Source organism: Accipiter gentilis, chromosome 6, assembly GCF_929443795.1.
Source record: "Accipiter gentilis chromosome 6, bAccGen1.1, whole genome shotgun sequence".
In the NCBI taxonomy this organism is placed as follows: domain Eukaryota; kingdom Metazoa; phylum Chordata; class Aves; order Accipitriformes; family Accipitridae; genus Astur; species Astur gentilis.
In genome coordinates, this window is record NC_064885.1 from 34,269,227 (window position 1) to 34,293,408 (window position 24,182).

The 24,182-nt window shown below is 43.3% G+C and overlaps 1 protein-coding gene across 2 annotated transcripts; it reads right to left on the minus strand.

Annotated features, from left to right (window-relative positions):
- Positions 1 to 692: 692 nt before the first annotated feature.
- Positions 693 to 16,080, minus strand: SENP5 (SUMO specific peptidase 5). 2 transcript variants are annotated; one of them, XM_049801788.1, is made up of 9 exons: positions 14,994 to 16,080; positions 11,453 to 11,558; positions 11,154 to 11,301; positions 10,452 to 10,499; positions 8,456 to 8,533; positions 5,663 to 5,800; positions 3,919 to 4,002; positions 1,888 to 1,938; positions 693 to 1,797 (listed from the first exon to the last, which is right to left on the minus strand). In XM_049801788.1, the coding sequence occupies exons 1-9, from the start codon at positions 15,949 to 15,951 to the stop codon at positions 1,687 to 1,689; spliced, it is 1,722 nt and encodes a 573-aa protein (XP_049657745.1). In that variant the 5' UTR covers positions 15,952 to 16,080; the 3' UTR covers positions 693 to 1,686. The 2 variants fall into 2 exon arrangements, with proteins under 2 accessions (XP_049657745.1, XP_049657744.1); XM_049801787.1 differs by having other exon boundaries at positions 693 to 1,815.
- Between the last annotated feature and the right edge of the window lie 8,102 nt (positions 16,081 to 24,182).

The following is a 24,182-nucleotide window of genomic DNA, read 5'->3' on the forward strand; positions in this document are numbered from 1 at the left end:
TTCCTTATCTTGCTAAATTAAGCCAGCCCTTGCCAGCTGCCAACAAGGGGAAGTGGGAACACACAAGGATACTGCAGGACCTCCTTCTCTACCACAGCACAGCATGCACACACTTCCATCTCCCGGCCCGACTGCGTTTGGCACTCCCTCACTTCTCCCTGCTCCCTCCCATAATCTAGGAGGGATTTGCACCTGGCTTAGCTCAAGCCTGAATTAATTTGCAAGGCAGGGAAGTCGAAGTGGTTTTCCTCCACCAGAAGTCAGGGCTATGGACAGACACAAAGTGAAGCTGTGCAACAGATGATGTTTAGCATTGCAAATAGTTTTCCTCTGGGCTCACTCCTTTATCTGGCAGAAAAACACAGTGAAGACATTTTCTGGTGTAGCAGTCCCATACAACAGTCTCTTCAAACAAAAGTAGCTCTCTTCAGCAAGGAGCACATCATAGTTTACAGATCAAGGCGAAAAACCAAAAGTCTCAAGATACACTGCTCTCACTTAACCCTGCCCAGTGCAGCAACACAGCAAAGATCAGTGATGGACTCACAGCCTCCCATTCCTCTGGAGAAGAATAACATAATCTTGTTGTGTTTGTACAGCACCCATCACAAGTGCTATTATTCCCAGCCAGACCCATTGGTGCTACTGAATACAAACAAAACTAGGGATGTTTGAGACAATCAAACAGCAGATGCAGCAGAAATGAATTAATTTATATTTGAACAAAGGCAAAAGCCAATGGGAGGTTAAACATGACAAGCTTGACGGGAGTTCATCTGAAGACAGAGCTGAAGGGAGAGATGCCGAAATGGTACATTTCACTGCATACTGTGGAACTGAAAAATGAGCCAAAGCCATCTGAGATTTAAACAGTTACAGCCAAGGAGTTTATCTTAGTATCTAAGCTGTGACTCTTCAGGGCCAGCTTTATAATTCTCCTTAATACACACATCATGGAGACTTCTGCAGCATATAGGAACACGCCATCAATCTGACTGACTGAACACCTTTGTACTTTTTATTATACAGACAAGCGCTGAAGCTTTATTTGTGCAAAGGCTGCTTTTTATCTATAGGGACAGGCTGGATAATGGATAAATGTTAACAGAACAAACTTTATTAGCAACTTGAAATATTTAAAAAAGGGGTCTCCACAAATTAAATCTCTAGATGTGTTTGGCCACTCTCAAAAGTGGTAATTCAGTATTATACAGCCACAACAGGGACAATGGAACTACCAAATAGGTTCTAGCTGTTCTTTTTATGGCATTGATTATTTTTTTTTGATACATTCAAAGCATTATTGCATCAGAAAACATATCATGCATCTTTATGTTTCCAGACAAAGTCACCTGTATTTGTCATTTCTAGCTACATCTCAAAGGTGCACCAAATCTACAGTTTTATGGTTTTAGTTGCATGCTTTGCCTATATGCATGCTGAGATAATAAATATTAAATACAGGAAAGAACATAAGAGAACCAAACTGACATAAGGAATATTTTATGGCAGGTCTGTTATGTTCTGCCAGTTAAAGAGCTTGTCAAAAAATTGAGGTAACAACAGTGGCCACACCACTCAGCTGAGAAGCACTCAAAATTCACGGAAGTTTTCAGAAATTCAAGTACACAAACACCAGCTGCAACTTGTCAGAAATGCCAGAGAAATTAGGTTGGCTGCATTTTATTAGTCTATTAGCTGGCGTTCACACAGCTCCTTGTAAATCCTTTTTCTCACTCGGGGCATATCTTCCTGGGAGAACTGAAAAGGCTGGTCTAAGGCGAGGCACTTGCAGTACTGAGGAAAAGGAAAAGGCTTGATTGAAAAAAAGGATGTTTACTATATGAACAATACAGGCCACTGATTTTTAAAAAGCAGTACTCTTACCTGGAGCACAAAAACCCCACAGTCACTGTCATTTTTCTGTTGTGGAATGCACTAAAAGGAAAAGAAACAAGAAGAGACACGTTAGATCTTTTCTTATCTTTCTATTCTCTAAGTCCCACTTAAAGTCCAAAAGGAGATTTGGCAGAATGATTGGGTATCTCATTCTTAGAGCTAGCTGTTCTGCCACACTAGAAACCGGAGTTGTAATTACTTATTCTGATCCCAACTTTTGCAAGGTGACACTCAACACCTTGTTAGAATAACACCTAACATTTAGAAAAATATATAGTGTAGGACAGAAAACAAATTACAAATCTTTTTCAAGTTTATTTTCTTTTAGTGACCTACACAGAACAGCTTCTCAATTAGTTTAAATAAATGTTTGTACAGCATTATCTGCTTTACACAGGACCAAACTATATCAGCAGTCACACAGGCCTAGAGGAAGATTACTCTTAGCACCCATGCTACCAGCAGTGGCTTTCCTCCCCCAGCCACACCAAAGGGTCTCAAAGAACATGAAGAGGTACATCGTCAGGCGACAGGACTGAGCAAGGCAGTCTCTCAAACGATAACTTTCAACTTTCATTATTTCTTCAAACATGCGCAATTTTGATATGTGGAACTAAGAAGTTCCACTCACTAGTGCTGCTATGTCTCTGGCACTTGAAGAGGAAAAGTAATTATCTTTCCTCAGCTCCCAGATCTTCTACCTCACAGAATGCAGAAGGACAAACTCTGATTGCACAGGGTGTGCATGAGTGCAGAGAGGAATCATTTCGTCATTGTAGCAGCATCTAAAAATAATCCTGTGCGAGGAGCGAGCTGTTGGGAGTATGTCTAGTGTGCAATGACCTGTTTTATATCTTTGGAGCCATTATGGGATGGCTACGGAAATCACATATTCCCTCATTTACACTACACACGAGTTATTCCCTTTTATTGTTGCCAGACTTTGTTTACTTGTGATCAAATGTGATGTGCCACAAACAGCCCTGGGGACCAAAGCCCTCTATCCATAGCAAATATAAAATATAGGCAATAGCAGCATTAGCCTGTTCCCTCCCTCACCAAATCCCATCCATGTGGCATAGTTCAGAACAGTCCTTTTGGGGGAAGTCAGGAAGCTGACTCTCCAGCTCATTCAGTCCCTGACCTTGTGCCAACACGGGCAACAGCTACAGGTTTTGCTGCAGGCTATTTAATTGTCCAGAGATCAGGCTCAGATCACCAAGTCACTTGCAGAAAGTATTAAAGACCTGGCGGGAGCTGAGTGAGCAACAGAGCTCTAATTCCCATGCATAACCACTTGTGTCGCTCCTAGCACCCTCCACATGGTCAGCATAAAAAAATTTACTACTGATACAAATATATGGGTTTAGAAGTGTCATGGTATAACCCAGCAGGCAGCTAAACACCACACAGCCGTTCGGTCACTCCCTTCCACAGTGGGGTGGGGGAAAGAATTGGGGAAAAAAAAAGTAAAATTCATGGCTTGAGATAAAGACAGTTCAATAGGACAGAAAAGAAAGGGTAAATAATGATGATGATGATAGTAGTAGTAGTAATAATAATAAATTAGAATATATAAAACAAGTGATGCACAATGCAATTGCTCACCACTCACCAACCAACGCCCAATCAGTTCCTGAGCAGCGACCCCTGGCCACCTTTCTCGCTAGTTTATATACTGAGCATGTCATATGGTATGGAATATCCCTTTGGCCAGTTTGGGTCAGCTGTCCTGGCTGTGTCCCCTCCCAGCCTCTTGTGCACCCCCTACTCCCAGACTACTTGCTGGCAGGGCAGTATGAGAAGCTAAAATGTCCTTGACTCAGTGTAAACACTGCTTAGCAACAACTAAAACATCAGTGTGTTATCAACATTATTCTCATCCTAAAACCAAAACACAGCACTATACCAACTACTAGGAAGAAAATTAACTCTATTCCAGCCGAAACCAGGGCAAGAAGCAGCCTCCTAAAATCTCCCAGAAAGTCAGACTCCAGGACTCAAAGTGCTGCCATTTACCTTTGTCACAGCAGTCTGCCAACCCTGAAGAAACTCGGGGCGATTCTTCTCTTTTGCTTCAGTCAGCAAATACTTTCGAATGTTCTTTAAAAAGGAAAGGGAAAAAAGCAACAATATTATTCACCAGCTAAAGAACAGGAGAGAGACATTGACATCTTTGCTGGTATCCTTTTGACAATGAGGACAAATTTCAGGTGAGCATTAAGCATTAATTAGGAGCTGAGCTCAGATCTAGAGGTAAAGAAATGAACTCTGGTGGGTGCTGTGCCCTCTACCATCAAGGCTCATTTCGGTCTATCAAGGGGAGCTCTAACACCCCTCAGCCCCACCGTACACTGCTATACTTAATACTAGACTGCATGTGGCACTTAGGCACGGTCAGAGTGCTCTCAGCCATGCACAGACACCCAGTGCAGTCTGGTATGCGTTCTCTCCTGGCTTACTTGCCTGACACCAAGACCCTTACATTCAATGATAGCATTTTCCTGCTTGAGTTCTGCAGCTAACCAACAAAGCTCTAGGGAGAGTTTTAATGACATACAGGAAAAAATAATCTGACACAGGCGAAGAGAAGAAAGCAAGATAAATGAGCCTATGGTCTTGGGTTAAGCAAATCCTTCTACTTCTCTGTAAACAGGCTAGTGGTTTATAGCACAATTTAAACACTCCAGCACACTAACATTCACCTTAGCGGGTAGATCACAGTGGAGTTTTGGGTATTGGCCCTCCTTTCTCTATAAAGCCCAGGAATAAAAGTATCTTGTGTTTGTGAGACATTTAAGTGCAAATGCCTTGCCTGGAGCAGGACGGGAGAGGCCACATGGCAAGACTGCAGGAGAGACTGTAGGGCTGCTCAGAGGGACCCCTGGTTTATGCAAGTGCAGAAGCTGGAGAGCATGAGGTCTCTCGGTCCCAGAACAAACATTAGCTTCATCCTCAGCAAATGCCAGTAGGAAACTAGTATCTTCATTCAGAAGTCCTAGCTGGGAACTCTCCTGGGTACAATAATTACTACTCTTCTGTAAGCCAACAACTACACACAGTTAGAAGTAGAGGGCTGCTGCATCAAGCAAGCAATTAAGTTGACAAAATTAGCTTTTGTAAGAGGGTCATCACAATTTGCTAGTCCCAGCAAAAACTTTCTGGCTGCTTTTTACTAGGAAGATTGATAATTTAACTTCAGTGTTCAGGTTGCAGCTTTGAAAGGTTGCTGGGTTATAATCAGAGGTGCACACCCCGTACCAATGCAAGCAGAGGAAAAAGGCAACATGCTGTTAATAACACAGTAACACGTAAACCCCACTGGGCAGCACTACAGAATCTTCCGTCCTCTTCTCTCACCCAGGCAACCTCCCCCCAAAACGACCACAATTTATTATTTCCTAAACACAAGTCCCTCAGCAGTTGAAAGAACTGCCTTTACTCTCCTTCTGGCTAGCCTGCTTCCCTATGGCACTTGGCTTTGAGCCCCTGCTTTGTGTGGGAGTGACAAGACAGAGCCACAAAAGGTGTGCTGATTACACGGTCAGGCTAATTGGGGAATAGGCAATCCGACCTCAACTCCCAGCTCTGGTGTGACCCTCGAGGTCTGTGCTTCAGACTCCTCAGCAGGACAAGCTGATTCTCATTTCATACATGGCAGGACAACAATACTGCATTTAAAGTTTAAGGCTGAACAGAAAAAGGGAGGTTTGTTTGTTTAAGAAAACAGTTCAAACTTTGCAGACACAGCTGACACTCTTACCTCTACACAAAACTTAAAATGAATGCCTTGGGAATCATAAAATGAAATAATTCGATTGGGGATGTTCACAGTAATGAGGGACCAGTGGACTTCCAGGTGAATAGGAATTAACAAGAGAGTCTTTTTGAACAAGTCCACCTAGCAAGAAGAACAACTTGCATTAGAGACAATTCCACAGGGAGAACACAGCAAAGCAAGAGATTAATCGTATCTAAGTCTCCTCTCCGCCACCCCGTAACTGAAGTCTTTTTTTGCCCCCTCCACTCTTTCACCACATTCTTCATGTTTATCTCATAGATAACTTACTAGCAGGCACAAAAATACAGTTACAGCCCAGAAAGTGGCTAAGGAGCATTGTACAGCACCAGAGTTAGTCACCACTGTATTTGTGGCAAAATTCCACTCACATCGCACGTCAGTATCTGTGTCGAAGTGGGATTTCTTAATCAAGCCTCAATTTGGGTTAGCTACATATCTTCAGTAATGACTCTCCTGCAGTGTGAGCACCACTGATTTCTATCGAGCTGCATCGTGGATAGGTGACAGATGAAGCAGTTGTGATTACAAACACCCCACAAAACCAGCAAGCTGGTGCAGTTTGACGTCCTCTGCCATAACACAGGCTCTATGACCTGTCAGAGGAAGGCAGAGGAGTGCATGATGTTTTGGTGAGCAGAGGAAAGGAGGGGGTGAAGGCAGAGCAGATTCATCCCTTCTTGAACTCAACTTTGTAGCAGATGTACTGTGGTCACAGGCAAGAAAACAAGGGAGAAGGTCTTAAAGTACAGAACAAGCAGATCAGATACAACACCCCCGGTGTCTGTGTGGCAGATGAGCTCTTATGCTTTTGGAAGGCAGCCAAGCCTGGGCCTTTCATGATCTTCCTTCTCCCAGCTCCTCTCGAAACGGGTGTCTAATTGCTGGGTTTTTGGTGGTACAGTCCAGAAAAAAAGCAAAAATAGAATACTGAACTAAATGAACTCATCCTGTGGGAAGATTTTCTATGCTGCTTTTTTTTTTTTTCTAAGCACTGTGCAATTTGAATAGCACATAATTGCTGCACTACTGGTAAAGCCAGGTTGTTTGTAGAAAAGAAAAGTGTATTTTTTGAGTAACAGTGGGAAGCTGAAGACACAAAAAGGTCTGAGCATTCACAGCAGTTATCAGCCCAGCCTTGCTCACAACAGTACTTTGATTGTCACAAGCATTGATGATCCCTGCTCCCACCTGCAACTCCCAACTGCTTCCTGACCAGATTACAGCACACTCACTCCACAACGATCCATCATGCTTGGAGAGAAGCAAAGAGATGTTAGCCAGCAGCAAGCCGAGCCCACAAAGGAAAACTGGAATAAGATAAATGAACTACACTTTCTGTGATGTCCAGCTATAGCAGAGCCATGCTAAACTCAAGGGTCTTCGTATGAGCCCTAGTTGTGGGATTGCTGCAGGCGTGCAAACCTGTAGCACAAGAGTGGAAAGAAGCAGCCAAAAGCTGGAAGGGTGTTAAGACCTGATGTACAGAAAGAACACTGACAACCTAGATTCGCTTCACCGAGAGTGCAGTCAGCTAGCTGACATGGCAGTGGACCACAGCAGGAGTGCCAATCTGATTGGTGGCCAGAAGGGACAGACACAAACAGGAGCTTTGAAATCACTGCGGCTAGAGACAGAAGAGCATGTCCTTCTAGGCTCTGGCCTCACGCATCCCAGGAGAGCACACTTATAAAACCTGGTACAATACTCTGGTGTGTTTAAAAAGCAGAAACAAGTTCCCCTTAATTGCATGTTGTAGGACAAAGCAGTCTACTGAATCCTTCCAACAGAAACTGCTTAGTTCTCATTCTTGCTTTACAGATTCTTCAGTAATTTAAGTGTAAATGTCTAAACAACTGTCCTGCTCTCATCTGGTTCCTCCTCAGCAGCAACAGGAATACAGGTTCTGCTTTCAGCATCTACCTTCACTTTGGGGGTTTCTGCAAAAACTTGGGTTGCTAGAGAAAAAGAACATTTAAAAAAAAATCTGGGAATATTAAGCACCAATATTCAGTCTCTCTTTAAAGAGATTTTGATAAATTATATGAATAGATTTTATATTTGGATAATGAGTTCATCTCTAGCATTTCACAGATGCGTGCTATTTAAGTGCTTCTGCAGAAAGATCGTACATTCAAACATGGTCCTTGATTAGCCTTGCCTCATCTCCCATATAAGGGACAAATGTTCACAGAAAAAAAAAAAAGAAAGCACTGCTCTTTGTATTAGCTACTTCAGAAAATATCACAACCCATGATCTGGTATGGGTTCTGGAAAGTCAGGTGAATTCTGTTCTTGTCATGTGAACAACAGTTTGGCTTATTAACTATGGGTTTCTAATTTCTGCTTTCTAGGACCAGTATGTGTTACTCTGGAGTAACAATTTGATTTTATCAAACAATCCCAGTTTGAGACTAAAGGAAGAAGCAGAATTAAGTCAGCTCTCCTGTAGATTAGTGTACCTGGCACTGTCAGGAGCAGTAAGAGACATTCCTTGCAGCTAAATTAACAGCTTGCATAAAAATACACAGAGAGATAACCTACCACTGAAGATGAAGCCATTCAAAGTACATTTTCACAACATAACCATACTAACTTCAATAGTGCTACCCTACTATTTTTATTAACCTCTCCCCACTTTGTATAGCTCCTTTGCAAACCCATCCTTTGCAGATAACACATTGTAACCCAGTTTCAAGTTAGTGATTCAACCCAGCCCAAAAGAACCAGAGCACTGACGACAGAGTTGAAGGGTACCTTTTTAGTCCATCGTTTTACCCCATTATATCCTTTGGTTACGAGCTGTCTATGAAAAAAGCTGTTAAAGAAATGAACCTAAAAAAGAGAGAGAGGAGGAATGAGCACAGAAATCTTCATGCACAGTAATTCCCCTTCCCCCAAGATAATTTATACAAAACAACTTGTAATGAGGCAATATTTAATGCAGGTTTAGAAATAGAACCCCAGCAGGGACAAACAGAGGCTTTGCCAAGCCTAAACTATTGCTGTTCTTCAGCAAGCAAATAAAGTAAGCCTTAGTTCTCTATAATATATGATGTGAGCCACTGTAGCATTCATATTTACACTTTTGTATCTTCAGGCATATCATGTTTAATTTTTTGTTGGGGACAGACTTGGGAGAAAAACAGCAGGATGAGGAGTTAGCTTTTGTTGTTCTTTACAGGGATTAAGGAAGAGAACACTGGACTGGCAAAGCTGGGGTGGTGGAGAAGGAAGTAACTTCTGGTTTTAGTTGCTGGAAGCTCTGAGACTCAAAAAAAAAAAATTGATCAAAACAGTTATGAGATTTAATCCAACAACACGGTCATTTGTGCTGAACTACTATGACCAGCTCCAGACAAAAACAATATTCTGCTATTTAAAAGCATTTTTAAGTTATACCATACCCATTTTGTAACTAAAACCCTGCATTTATGGCAAAAAAACATAAGCTTTTGTTAAAAAAAATTATTTACCTCCAGGTTAACACTATTACTCCCTGTGCTTAGCTTCTTGCAATTACAGGAACAGATTAATACAAATGGAAATCTGCAACATCTGTTTTTAATAATTCTGCTAGTGTAGAGGTGGTAGAAGGCTTGAGTTATTACTTGAAAAAAAAGTTAGAAAATTCAGCATCTGAAAACACAGTGTCTAACACCCATTAGCTATGCCAGCAGACTTCAAAACCACATTCTGAGGTACCAGCACAAAATCTCCCATGAGGATTTCAATTATGCACTATGAAGAAAAAGCAGACACAAGCAAACAGATACAATCTCCAATACCACAACCCTAGCACACACTCGGGAAGTACAGAGAATACTAATGAAGAATCACCATCACCACCAATCAAAGCAACAACGCTCTTTCTTCTGAGCTTGAAGATTTTAAAAGTTACGTTCTGCAGAGCTCATCTAAAAATGGCTTTGTTTGGGTCTTCCTTTGTGGTCTCACCTGAAAATTGCTCACTGCTACTAGTAAACAGATGGCTTTTTATAATTGCCATTGCTGCAAATTTAGTCACAGAAGGGGGGGGTGTTTTCTTGATTCTTTTTTTTTTCTTTTTTTTTCAACTGCCACCAACAGTTAGACACTGCAGTTGGAAAGCAGTAAGTATTCTGTTGAGGATGCACAAACCAAAGAAAGTATTGCACAGTCAATACTGCCAAGGAACCAAGCAGCTCTGCATCAATTCACATTCACCAGGCAGGCAGCTGACACAGTTTGAGCTGTTACGGCCCCCACAGCTGCGAGGTGGGCGGGTGGGTGAGTGCAAGCAGCACATGTGCATGGTTCAGATGCTACCATTCATGGTTTGTCATCTCAGCAGAAATCCATCTTCATCAGAAATTTCAGCTGAAACACCAGCTGAAACTGTTTGAGCAAGGGCACAGATAAAGCACTTCGGAAGCAGATAAGCTGGAGACAGAAACCTCTAGGGGAGAAAGGAAAGTGGGATGGGCAAAAACAGGGCACCTGTCTTCTACAGGTACATCAGTAACATCAGGCTACCATAAAGACCACCTGCAGAACTAATTCAGTAAGTTCCTGAAACAAAAGCCACAGCACTGAAAACTATTTTAGCACAGGCAAGGAAGAAAATCTGAGCAGCAGATAGCAACAAATTGTAATGGAAACACTCAGAACATCATTGAGCTAAATCTCGATTCTTTATCTGGAATATTCAATGTTTCACCCTTCCCTCTCAATCTCTCATTAGGTACATTTGCATAATAACAAAAACCCTCACCTTTTCAGGGACTGCATCCATTACGAGTTCACCATACATGTTAATTATCTGTAAGAGTTAGTAAATATTTGAATATGTAGAGAATACTTCTGAAAAACTTTAATTCACAAGTTCCCATAAAACGTAGGACCCTTGACGCTTAAAACAGCAACAGGGAAGTGAGCAATTATAGTAACATTTTGCTGTAGTCTGAAGGACAAGCACTTGGGAACTAATAGTGGTCAGCCCAGAGAGAGACTGTAACTGGCTGCTTGAAGTCTGCCTCAATCTGAAACGCAGTTTAATTCAATTTAAGTCTATTGGTGCATGCCCTGGGCACTGCAGCCTTCTTGGTTTTGGCTGTGGGCCACAGTCTGCTGTTTCATTCTACTCTTCTTGTAATTTGCTCAAGCCTGAGGATGGGGGAAGATGCTAAAACCTATATGGGTAGCCACTATTTTCTCAAAATACTGCAATATCATTTCTTCAGAAGGAAGCAGTTTAGGTTTGACACCTCCCATCTTCCAGACTTGTAACCACTATTATTGCAACTTGTAACCACTATTATTGCACCTGCCATTGTAAGAGCTGCTCAACACTTCTTTTACTTCTGAAAAGTAAGGACAGTCCACCTATCATGTAGCAGAAGGTGAACAACTGATATCCTAATATAAATGCGCTAAAAAGGGGTAAGGAAGCACATAAACACCAAGTATCTCTGACCTGGTCATTCAGCCAGTTCTGGCCTTCCAGTGTAGCTAAATCATCCATATCTAGCATGTGCTTATTATAGAAGACCCGGAAACTGCAAGTGGAGGTTTTTGGATGTTTTTCCCGATACTTCATGATTTCCCTGGTGATAAAAGGTTTTCTAAAACAGGATTGAAAAGGTAGAAAAAAAAAAAAAGTCAAGGTCATGTCAAATGGACTTCTGTTCTGCTAGGCATTAGATGTGGAGCGTGCAGTAGCAATGCAAAACAATTTGTCCTTTACAAAGTCTAGAATTTGATACTGCTACACACCTATGGGAGAAATCTTCATTAAAGACTTCTTTTAATCTTCCCATGACATCTTTTTCACAGAGTGGTACTAAACTGCCATATTTCTTCATAACTTCATCTAGGAATCCTTTAAATATATCAGAAAAATGAAAGTGCAAACATATAAAAAAACCTTCCAAGTTCACTAGTCCAATAAAGCAGTCATTTCTTCCAAGTACAAGCAGCAATGATTCTGCACCCAACCAACACACAGCACCACACATGGCAAGTATATATTTAAGAAAACTAAGTTCAAATTGGCAACATTAAATGAAAGCGGGGGTAGGGGAAGAAGGACAAAAATAAAAAAGCAGGAATCCGATCACTCAGCTTTACAGGAAGAGATCAGACCCCATTCTTGCCATATACACACATATCTACATCAAACTAATTATACCAGTGCTACGAGGAGAATCCATCCCCCTGCCTATTTCAATTTGCATCTTAAATAATTTTACTGCAATACAAAAAGCCATCAGTGTCTGCAACAGTCTTCATTGAAAACCCAGTATCTTGTCCTTACGGTATGCAGAATTACTCTCCTCAAACGTAAGCAGCCCTGGCTGCCAGAGTGTCTGCAGTCTGTTCAGTTCCTCTGCAGCCACCACAGTGAATGGAAAAGACACCAGACAGACTCTGAGCAAGTTTAACTCATTTACCCTTGTACCCTAGGGATGGCATTTAAGGTGACATGGACAGCCATGTCAGCCTGCCATTGCCTGGGAAAGCACTGGGCAACCATAACAACAGAAGCAAAGGGTATTGACTAGGAAATAATTAAGATATGAATGCCGGAGGAATTAAAAACCCTCGGAAATAGATTATTTTTTTCTTCTCATACACAAGACTGGAACACTGGAGACATAAACCCCACCCAAGCATCCAAAACCACTTTGAGAATGAATAAGAATGGAAAACAGGATTTCAACACTTGCTAGTAAGAGAAAAAAGACCAAGTTGTCCAGCTTTCTGAAAATGAATTTTCAAATGCAGCAACAAACACACGTGCTGTGTACAGAAAGCTGGATCTGAGATCAGAGTCCAGGGAAATTACACTAACCCAAACTCCAGGACTCTTCTCAGGCTGGTGTGTGACGGTAGAGAGCATCACTGGACAGTGCAGTGTATGTTCAGCTCTCTGCTTACTAAGGCTTTAACAATATTTCCTGAAAACTTTCAAAGATCAGGATGGGAAGAAGCAAGACAAGAGTAACATCTAACAGAAAAAAGTGTCAGAAGAACAGCAGTTAAGAAAAGCATAAAAAAGAAAGGAGAGAGACCAAGGACAAAACACAAAGAGCCGAGAAAAGCAGTGAAGATATAGCAAGGTACACCTAGATGTGCGACAGAAGGAAGGGAGGATTGAAGAGCGAGATCAGACAACAAGGAAGCATTCTTCATGGGAAAGTAACCTCCCTCGCAATTCTGCCACACACTTGCCTAACAACTTTTATCCATTACATCTTAGTAGACTGTGACAGGGAGTCTATTTCTCACTCTGGCTAGAAGTCTAGATAGACAATGCATGTGGCTTATAAGTGTACCTTATTCTCTTTTAATATATAAAATTTTAAAAGCTTTTTATTCATACACACAGAGGAAGGATCGTTCTTGTAGTGACAACTAACAGAAGCAGAGCTCCAGGAGACCTCTAGCGAGATTCTGACCTCACTTGGGCTGGTGTAGCTGAATAGCTCAAAGAGGAAAATACAAAGTTCAGACCAGGTGCAAGATCAGACACCCATCACAAACAGGATTTACCATGGAGCTCTGTTTGATACCTAATACCACATCAGAATGCACTAAATATTGCAGCCCATTAACATCTGAGTTCAGCTGCCGCAGAGAAATTCAAAACCCAAGAGCATCCCTAACATCTCCTTCATGCATCTACCCTAGGAACTCTTGCCAGATTAGCAGTATCTTTTAGGGTGCAGTTAATGATTAACAACACTCCTAAACAGGCAAGAACTCCTGTACATAGTTATACCAAAATTAGAATTCTTTTTTACAGCTTTTCAACTGAGGAAACTCAGAAGTGCTATACTATCAAGTATGAATGTGTATGTAGTGTAGATTTCAATCCTCAGAGAGGAACCCTCAACTCTGAAGGAAATGGAAACTGGTCTCACGTACTTCATGCAAAAGCCAGGAAAGAATTCTCTTAAAATTATCAAGGGTGGGAAAGTTTAGTGCAGTTGCTGTCTGTCTTTTTAATTTTATCTTTTTAAGTTATTCAGGCCTCCCATAAACAAGAACATGACTGCCTATCAGACCACAAAACTTTGACCTTTGCCACCCTGATAGAGTCTTGGTTCTGGACTGTTACAGAAGTACAACATCCCTTTTTCTGCTGGACAAACGTTAAAATCCATTGTAGAAGTGGCCTGTTCACTGCGGTACCACAGTTTCTCTCAATTTCTCACATAGTGCCTGGTCCTTCCTGGATCACATAAAGCCAGCCACAGAGAAACACATTCCACGCTAACTTGTGGATATGGAAAGCTAAATCATCTTTTGAGGTTCAATGCCTCCTTCTTCACGTTTTGCTTTAGAGAATCAATTGCAAAATTGAAGGACAAAAAGGCAGGCAAAACAATCAGAGCGTGTCAAACTTTGGACAATCCCTTTAACACTAGTTGACACCAGCTTCAGGTTTATGGGAATCTATGCAGCCAATTTCTCCAAAGGAAGACTTCAGTTACCAGAACACCATTAAACTTGAACATCATGTTAATGGTACTAGGTGGCGTAACGTGTTAGCTTACTGCTCCTTACTATGTGTATAGTATGCTGCTATACATAAATAAGACACTGATTACTATTTTTACCATGTTCCTCTTTAGAGAGACTATCAAATACTGCATGCTCAGCATTGAGTAAAAAAAATCCCAAAGCCTTTTTGCTCAACCTTTGCTAAGACTAGTCTTGCCTTTTTAAAAAATATTGTCTAATAAGATTCATTAAGCCTACTTTAGGAACAATAGTAGAGAAAACTAAGTGACAATGAACAATATTTGGCTCTTAAAACCTGAGATTCATTAAGTGATTTAGTTTTGATCTAAGAGCAAAGGAAGAGAGGATAAGGCTGGAAGGAAGTATTAGAACACTAAGGATTTTCAAAAACCAAGTTAAGAGTAATAATTGTCAAACATTTAAAAAATTGGAAGCTTTAACCCCATATCATCTTCTGAAACCACATGACAGAAGACATTTAGAATGTCTATCAACAATTTTCCACAAAGATTCCAATTAAATTACATTGTATACTCTAAACCAAAAGAAGCAGAGACACCATTCAACTATCCTTCAAAATAGCTTGTCAGATAAGCATTGATTTGTCCTTCCTTCATGCAGCTCTCCTCTTTGCAGCCTCATTTCATTAAATGTTATGCTAAGCACCCTTTACAATTCACAGTAAGAAACTATTTAAATAAAGGAATTAACAGAACATGTAAACTCCACAATACATCCAGTAGTTTTCAGGAACTCCTGGAAGCCCTAAGATATATAAAAGGTATACCACAAAGCCACGTTGCCAACTGCTCATCAGCCACCCGGGAAGATTTCTGACTGTTCCTTTTGCCTCCTTTCCGAGTTCCTGATTTTAGTCCTGTGCTTTCTGGTGAAGGCTCCTCAAGAGGACTTTTACAGTAAGGGTGATCTAGTAACTTTGCACTAAAAACGTCCAGGTTTAAGGAGCCCTCTACTTCCATCTGGCTAGAGCTGTCCTCATTTTGTGCCAGCTCCATGGATAAAGGTCCATTTGCAAAATTATCATTGACATCAGAATCCTGCAAAGAGGACTGCAACAGCATCATTCCATCTACACCCATAACCTCATTAGATTCTGCGTCATCTTGATCTGAACCAGCAATTTCTTTTCCTGCCATGGAGACGAAAATGTCAGAGCAATGATCCTCTGCCAGAGCCCCATTGGTCTCCACTTGGTGCAAGGTCTCTGCCTCCGGAAAAGCTCTAGCATGCAGTTCTGGTAGGACAGCATCCACACTGCCATCCTGCCCTCCGGATTCTGGCCCCTCAGAACACAGCTCAGCACGCGGTAACACATCCTGCGTACTGCAGATCTCAGGTGCACATATTTCGTTCTCCTCACCTAAAGATTTGTTTGTATTATTGTTCATATCTGATAAGCTGTACCAGTTCCAAAGACTGTTACTTTTAGATTTCCAGTAGGAAAGCCAATTACACAATCCACTTTCAAAATCCCACTGGAGCGTCTCTTGATGGTCCCTTGTAACTTTCTCCACCCACCTTGGTTTGATTTTTCTCAATTTGCAGGTTTTGCTTCTTGCTCGAAGTTCTGGGGATTTTATAATTCTATACCAAAACCTAACCATAGAAAGTTTCTTATGCATCATAAAGAAAGATCTCTTTTTTACAGTATGATGGTTAAATTTGGACCTCTTTATAGTTGTCAAGGGGCCACAAGTTCCATTCCACTCCCTTTGCAACAGCATTTCCTTTTATAGTTGTTTAAAACTATTAGGACTGTGTTGCCCTCACCATTATTGCTCTTCTCCCTGCTATATACAAAACCAGTTTTCTTTACAGGTAAGGCAGCACCATCCAGCGTATCACATGAGACATAATGGATATTGCCAGAGATGCTATTAAAAATAGCGACGGTTTCAAATTCTTCATTCAAGCGATCTTCACTCTGAAAGGATTCATTGTTGTGTTTTCTTACTGCTTCTCCAGATGGGCTTTGGGCTTCGTGATAGGGACGGGATCTTTTTGCTCTCAATAGTTTTGTAAGGAAAGCTGTATAGTTCAACAGTAGGTTTTTGATCGGTTTCTGCATTTAGAGGCACATCAGGATCCCACTTGCTTTGGAGCTCAAGAGCCTGCCTTCCGCACTGCAGCCTTCTGTACAGTTTGTTGTGATTTAAGCTCACGACTAGCTGAGCACTCTGTCTTTTCTTCTTAGCTAGGAAAAATTGCTTTTGGAAGCAGTATTTCCCAAGCTTCCCAAATCCAGCGGTCCATCTTCTAGACTGGGCCAGCAACTGACTCCTTTTCCAAAGCAAATGTCTTCTATGGTTTTTCATTTTTCTGCTGCATTATGATCTTGAAAAACAGCTGAAAGAATAAGGGAAATGAATTCAGAGTTATCTGGACTGTAACATAATAGCAAAACACTAAGGCACATTCCTCAGGCAACAGCCTATCTAAAATTCCACCTGTCCTCCAAACACAATCCCACAGTCCCTAGGACATTCTCACTTGCACCAAAAGGAAAAAGAAGCAAGAGTTGCAATGCCTTGGTGTGTAAATGGGGTCTTCTCATTTACCTTCCCTTGAGGTAAAGCAATAAACAGGCAATCCCCACCCAGCCCATGCTCCCTATATGTAATTTCTGACTCTCTAGCCTGAGGTTAAATCTCTCTCAATACGCACGTTGTAGTGCAAGCACGGTTAACTAGCTTGCCTCAAAAGGCTTTTGAAAAACAAAACTTTGAAGTCCAAGTTAGTCAACATGTGTGTACAGGTACCCAATTCCATCAGCATTGTTACAAAGTGAATGCTTATTCTTGTGCAATAAATGTTAGCAGGCATTCTGAAGTCACTTCACACACTCACAAAGATTTTTCCCTTAAAGGAACAGCAATGTACATACTGCCACAGAAATTCTGATTCTCTGACTAGATAAAGAATGACAGGGCTTACTCTGTGAAGTGGTACCTCTATATTTACAGTAACGGCTCACTCCATAAGACACCACCACCATCAGCTTCCATAATCGGTGTTTATCTTTGCATTAACAAAGTAACATCAGTGCAGGACACAAGTTAATCACCTTAAAAATCCCTTTCCCCACTAAAAACCTGCATCTCAAAGTGTGCAATAAAGATATATCTGAGACTACACAAGAGTGTACAGCCTACATAGTAACAACTATTTATCTTCACTATATTACTAAAAATACTAATTCAAAGGTAGAAGAATCCAGAAACACAAGGGGAAGGCATCAGCCACGCAAACATAGTATGTTTCATGCAAATTGTCCCAGCATCACCAAGTACATCACATCCTGTCTTTTACAACAGTTTATATTTTTCTGAAATTCAGAAGTGGACTTTGCCCCCCTCCTCTATCCAACTGATTCTGACTTACAAACTATTGTAACAAATTTTCCCTTAGCTACATGTGTCCCAAGCATTACATGTAGGCACCACCTAGATGAAAATAAAGGAGCCGATAAATGGAAATAAAACATTAACAATTGGGACTTTAAAGGCAAATATAAGTGCTAGACACCTGCAAAAACAGGTACCTAAAGTCTGACTTAAGAAGCTCTTCTGCATTTTTCACTCTACTCATCTTAGACATAAACAGCAGGTGGCTTTTTTTTTTTTTTTTTTGTGGAGGAATGGGAGGGGAGTAGAAATGCAGAGTGGATAAAGAATATAATTTAGCACTCAGGTAAGGTATTACCACCACACAGAAAAGAGTCCAGAGTTCACTACCTACAACCTAGAAAGGAACCCAGCTACCTCCACTGACAGAGATGTGCAAGACAATACAGCTTAAGAGTATAAGCACTGCAATAGAGTCTAGCTCTTTTGTAACCCTCTACTAGTCACCATGCAACATAGTTATCATAAAAATCAGGGCATAACATCTCATCATGCCAATTTTCTCATACTTGCTCTTCTAGCACTTACATATTTCTCTACACTAGATCCAGTTTATGCCTGCTTTTACGCTACAAACTCTACATGTCTGTGTATTGTGTATGGTACCTACAATACATTCCTTGAGTGGCCCCAGTAAACATCAGCCAAACCACAGTCTCGCTAGGACAGCTTATTCCAGCCACATTTCCATCCAGGTAAAACAAACCCACCCAGCAAAATCACAGCATTCTCAACAGAGCCACATATACAAGGGGCTTCTGCCAACACGGCGACTCTCAAGTACTCTTGGAAGAGCGCAGTACACCAAGGTAATGGTTTCACTGCTTCTCAGTCTCAGCAATAAATGCATTTGCCCAGTTACTGTGCAATATACCTGCTGGTCTTCAAGAACACTCCTGAACAATTTGGAGCCATTGCTTTTCTCCTTGCTCTCTCATAGCAAAGTCCAACAAGAAGCATTCCCTCCATGGGCACTGCCTCAGATGTAGAAGGCAGCTGAGCGACGACTGGTTTTCTGAACAGCCAGGGATTACACAGGAGCTGAAACGCCTACAGTTGCCATTGTTTCACCCATAGTAGACTGAACTAATGATCACAGTGGGAAAAATACTGAACTAGATTCTAGCAAAGATAAGTCCTGACAACAAAAAGAACCTGAGGCAAACTTGAACTGAGAGCCAAGAGTGGTGCCACAGTTTCAATGCAATCAATTGCAACAGCAATCAAAACAGCTCACTTGCACATTAGCATCATGAAATTCAGCTTCTTAAACTGCAACAAAGGAAGATCTTAGGACAGCTATTCTACCCACCTGTTCTTCTGCTTCATTTTTAACTTAGATACTTAAAAAACGCTTCACATTATAACTTACAGGATTAATAAATACTTCATGTTTGTCTGTGATGCACACACTGATTTCTTCACATTGAAATTTTTTTTATACACAAAAGTTTCTCCTTAAAATGGGAAAAAAGCCTAAGTCATTTAATCCAAGCAAACCTTTCCTGCCCTCCCCTCTCCCTTCTCAAACATAATCAGTTTTGAGTCTGGATCCCTTTATATCAAAGGCCTCCAAGGAGCAGTTAATCCCAGTCCTAGGAGCTGAAACAGTTCACTTTTCTAATAGCAGTATTACTTAGAGTGACAAAAGATAATCCATACGCAAATATTTAATTAGAGGTGCTGCCTGAAGAACTTACTTTCCATCAGTGCTACAAGAGTATTACTGGTTTTACTTGGCAACATAAATCAGCAAGGCAAATGGACAGCTTAAAAGTGCACTGCTAGAAAAGGAACTGAAGTGAGCAACATAAGGCCAAAACCAAAGCAAGCACCACCCAATACTTTAGGAACCTGAAGAGAAAGTCACAACTTCACCTCATACATCAACACAGATGAAAAACCTCTGAAGTCAAGGAACTTGCACCATTATGAAACTCATTTGGCTAGTACAAGCCACGCCACTGCACAGGGATGCTGCCAAGACTACACCAGCAAAATCTTAAACCCAGAAAAGCCCAAAATGTACACCTTTCAAAGACCATAAGTGAAAGAAATTTACTGTCATTAGTCCTCACTCCTTCAGCTGTTTGGCGTACCATCTGCAAATGATTAAATATTAAAAAGCACAATCTCTAAAAGCAGTGGACAAAGACAACCCTGAACTGTTACAGCTCTGTACTAATGGCAGATTCTGGTTATAAATTTGCTTTGTACTCCTTTTAAAAACATATTTGGGAGCCACTCAGTTTTCAGAACAGAGACTTATCCCAAGAGCTCTGGCAAGTTACAAGCAAGCATGACTTTGTATCAGCTCAACATAAAGCTGGCCTAAAATTCACTCAACACCTATGCAAGAGGAATGGAAGAATGCGAGGCCCTTGATCCTTACACGGAGAAACAAATTCAGCGCAGGTACATGCTATATTCTAGAGCAATTGCTAACTCTCAGGTTGCTATTCCCCCTTTCCCCCTCCCCAGACTGCCCAGATTTTGATATTGCTATTATATAAAGGGAAGGTTGTTTTGAAGAGCCTCAGTAATGTAAATAAAGCCAATAGCCTTGGGAGCGCGGCCTTGTGCAGGCACCAGTAATTCCTGCATCACCTGCTCCCACGGGAGGCAGCGGTTTTTACAACACCCAGCAAGTCCAGCCTTCCCCAGTGCAGATCTGGGGCAGGCTCTCAAGGACAGAAGATAAGCAGGAAAGAGAAGGCAGGCCTGAGGTTAGAGAGCCAGGACATGCTATGCAAGAAGATGCCTGCCCTCCCTCCCCCAGCTGGAATCCAAAATTGGAAAGAGAGAGAGGAAGCTGGGGAAGGGTGTCTCTCTGCAAACCACAGCGTGGCCAGAAACTAAGCTGATAAGGTCAGGAAGTCTGAAATGATTCAATTAGCACATGCAGAAGTAACACAGGTTCACAGCGCTGGCAACTATCTGCTCTTCGCTTTCTTTTCTGACCTGCCCAGCATAGTTCTGTGAACTGTTAACCAAACATTTTGTCCCAGAGGTAAAACAAGCCCTAGGGAAACACACTTTGACAAAACATAATGTATTAACATGAGACCATAGAGAAATGGCCAAAGTTCAAAGCTACCAACTCACAGGAACGCAGCAGGACACACAGCTGATGACCTCAGTTATCACACTGCAAGGCTTAAACTCTTACAGTTACTTTGGTCTCTTCCCTTCTCTCAACTAGTGCTTTCAAGAACTAACCCACAGCCTAATCCAGCTGGCTACACTTCTGCGAATTTTATTTCTGGCAAGATGATTATAATTTACTTATGGAAACATCCTCCTTTAGGCTAAACTAGATTAGTGGAGATATGTATGTCAGATAAAACAGCATTTAAGAGAAATACTGTCACAAACGAGAGTGATGAAAGAGAAAAATTTCTAGATTAAAGAACCCAAAGTTACTTTTGTACAGGTAAGGCATAAGGACATAAATAATTTTTAATCTTCAGGCTTTAGATTGATTTTAATGAACTATCACTCAAGCTTTGTCCCTCCCTTCCTGAATACCTGTGCAAAGCAGAAGCATGGAATTAGCTGAAACAAAGTCTACCAAACTTTGCTGTCCGAGACCTGTGAAGGGAACAGAAGCTGAAATTTCAGTTGAAGTCCCTGCACGTGTCTGGGATCAAGGGTCTTCCTGATGTTTTCTAAAGCCTATCCTTAAGAAACAGTATATTTTCACAAGTATTAAACACATATTCCTGCAGCTCTGAAAAAAGTTGACTTCTCTACTTGTGTTAGCGACACACATAAAGATAAGTAAAGGCAAGGCTATTACCAAAGGCAATCCGCTTCTCTTCTGAGCTACAAGTCTGGGCTAGAACAAGTTTAGTTTGGAGATGGCTGTGGGAAGAGCACGTTAGTTAAACCCGGCCTTCAGCCGAGGAGCACAGCTCTGCCGTTCCTTGCCCCGTGGTTGAGCACCCCACCTGTGGCAGCCACCCCTGCTGAGGTCCCCATCCCTGCCTGACCAGCGCAGCCCAGTCTGGAAGGGCTCAGGGAGAGGAGGGCAAGCAGCACTGGAGCAGATAAGCTCTCTGCTTACACAGCAAAGAGGTGAGCAACAGACAACTCGGGGGCAGAGAAGTGGGGTCGAGAGCCCAATGATGGGGGGGGGGGGGGGTGGAGGGAATAAAAAATAAATCTCTTGCAACAACTGAAAATCCCTTTCCGCAGCTGCCCAGCTCCATCACCGCCCTGACTCTCCAGTCTCGTAGTTACAGACAGTCTACCCGTGCTCCCCGGGAGAGACTGGCACTGAACGACTCCGCACCGCCCCAGGATTTCCCCCGGACTCCCTACTCCCGGCAGCCCGGCCAAACCCCTGTGACAACGCCAGGAACCGACAACCACCACCACCTGCCCCCGGCACCCACAGAGCGGGCAGAGAGGGGGCAGCAACGCGGGCAGGGCCGGGAGGCAGCACGGCGCCAAGCGGGGCCCCGCGGCCTCCGCCCGCCCGCCCGCGGCGACAGCGTCCGGGCGCCCGCGCTCCCGGCCCCGCCGCTCTCCAGCCACCGGGGACGGGCCGAGCCCGGGCGAGAGAAGCCTGAGCGCTGCCGCAGCCAGCTGCGGCCGGCCACTGCCTCCCGCTCCCCCGGCCCAGACGCGGCGAGACCGGCCGGAGCCGCCCGCCGCGCCAGGCCGCGCTGCCCCGCACTCGCGGGGGCCCGAGAGCACGGGGCGGGGCCGGGGCCGCCGCCAACCGCCGTACCGGCCCGCCGCCCCCCGCCTCACCTCCGCCCGGCTCATCCCGGCCGCCGCCCGGGCCGCGCGCCGCACAACCCCCCCCCCCCCCCCTTCCCCGCCGCACGCCGGGTCGGAACGCGCTGCGCCGGCGCCGCCGCGTCAGCCCTGCGACGGGGCGGGGGGGGAGGCAGCGGCCGGCGGGGGCAGCGCGCCTGCGCCCGGCCGGACAGCCGGGGCCGGGTCGGCCGGCTGCGGGGCAGGGCCTGCTCTGCCCGGCCCTCCCGGTTCCCCCCTCCCCGCGTTCTCTTCCGGGAAGCCCGAGCAAGGCTGGCCAGCCTGCGACGTGTGGGCCCGGGATGCGGAAAGGCTGGTGCCGTTGTCACCCGGCGGCAGCAGCTCCCCGACCCCGGCTGCCCTTCCCCGGCTGAGGGCGACCGGCCCTTCTCGGGATGGGTCCGGCGGGACCCTGCAGGCTGCGGCCGCCCCCGCTGCACGCCAGCAACGGCCGCAGAAATGAGGAATTTACAAAACGACCTGACTTCTTCAAATAAACCGTTAGTTAATATCTCGATGCAAGGGTGCGTTTCCAAAAAAAAAAAAAAAAAAAAGCCTCAAAAAATTACTGTTGTTGCTCCGGCCTCAGCAAACTGCTGCGCCTACAACGGGAGCTGCGGGCAGGGCTCGTTTCTCAGTGCGCTGCCTTTTGTGGGTCGTTTAACACCTCTGTACCACAGTTCCTCTGCCTGAAGCATGGGGAAGGAGATACCGGCCAGTTTAACTGCTGCGCGGTGTTGTACAGAGACATCATGAAAATGGGAAGTGCTCCAAAACCGTTGCATTTTTGTTGCTGGGTGGAGAAAGGTTACACTTCCTCTCACTGGGTAGCCCCTGTGAGGAGAAGCTAAAGGAATTTCTCCAAATAAAAAAAAAAAAAAAGTCAGGGAAGCAGGGAAGATTGGGAAACAGCCATGATGCATCATTTTTGCTACAGCTTTGCACGAGGTGAACTATTTTGTGATCGTGCAGTATCCATTATGCTGTGCATTCCTCCAGGAATGACAGTATCCAGGCCGTGGGTTGTGAAATGCTATAACAAAGAAATAATAAAAAAAAGGGATAGAGGAGACAATGGGGTGATGCAACAAACAAACAGCAAAGTCTGTGCCAAACTGAGAGCTGCTGGCTTTTATTTGTTTGTTTGAAAAAAGTCCAGCCCGGCTCTCTCATTAAATACAGTGCTTTCCTAAGCAACCGTTTGTTCTTCCTGTACAGTAAATCCAGCCAAAGATGGGCTAAGCAGTTTCAGAGCAACAGGATGAGTCCTCTGGCCTTTATGAAACACACAGTAAACAGGGTGCACAAGGCAATGCTCAGGCTGTGAAGTTAAAACAGGAATATAATAAATGGAAAGAGGATTCCTCCCCCAATCCATCGGAGCGCTGCAGTGTTCTCTGGCGCTCTGTACATAACAGCACCTCTGCACTCACACCATGGCCTGACCCAGGCGATCATTAGTACAGTCTACGCAAGGCACTTGAGACACATAAATGGGAGCCCAAGTTCATGAGATCCTCTTAAAAAAAAATTATCATGATTTGACTTTTTAAATGTGGGATTTTATGAGCCTTCTGGTTTTGCCTGTGAGGATCAGCTGTATCACACATTCATGCTTCCTCTCTGTCCACGAGGGCTAGTAGCAGATCTTTAAAAACTGGAAGCTGAGATTCTCAGATGAGTAAGATGCCTGTAAACACTGAGGCTTTATGGAATGTGTGAAAGACACGAGACTTATGAAAATTAATAAATAAATAAATAAATAAAGACCAGACTTGGCAACGCTG

What these genes read in the sequence shown, in the direction of transcription:
- SENP5 (XM_049801787.1), bottom strand. Translation starts at nt 15,951, where the DNA reads ATGCTGTTGCAAAGGGAGTGGAATGGAACTTGTGGCCCCTTGACAACT. An exon ending in AATGAAGATTTCTCCCATAG is followed by an intron (nt 11,302 to 11,452) that starts GTGTGTAGCAGT and finishes ATCCTGTTTTAG; the next exon opens with AAAACCTTTTATCACCAGGG. An exon ending in TGGATGCAGTCCCTGAAAAG is followed by an intron (nt 8,534 to 10,451) that starts GTGAGGGTTTTT and finishes TCTCTTTTTTAG; the next exon opens with GTTCATTTCTTTAACAGCTT.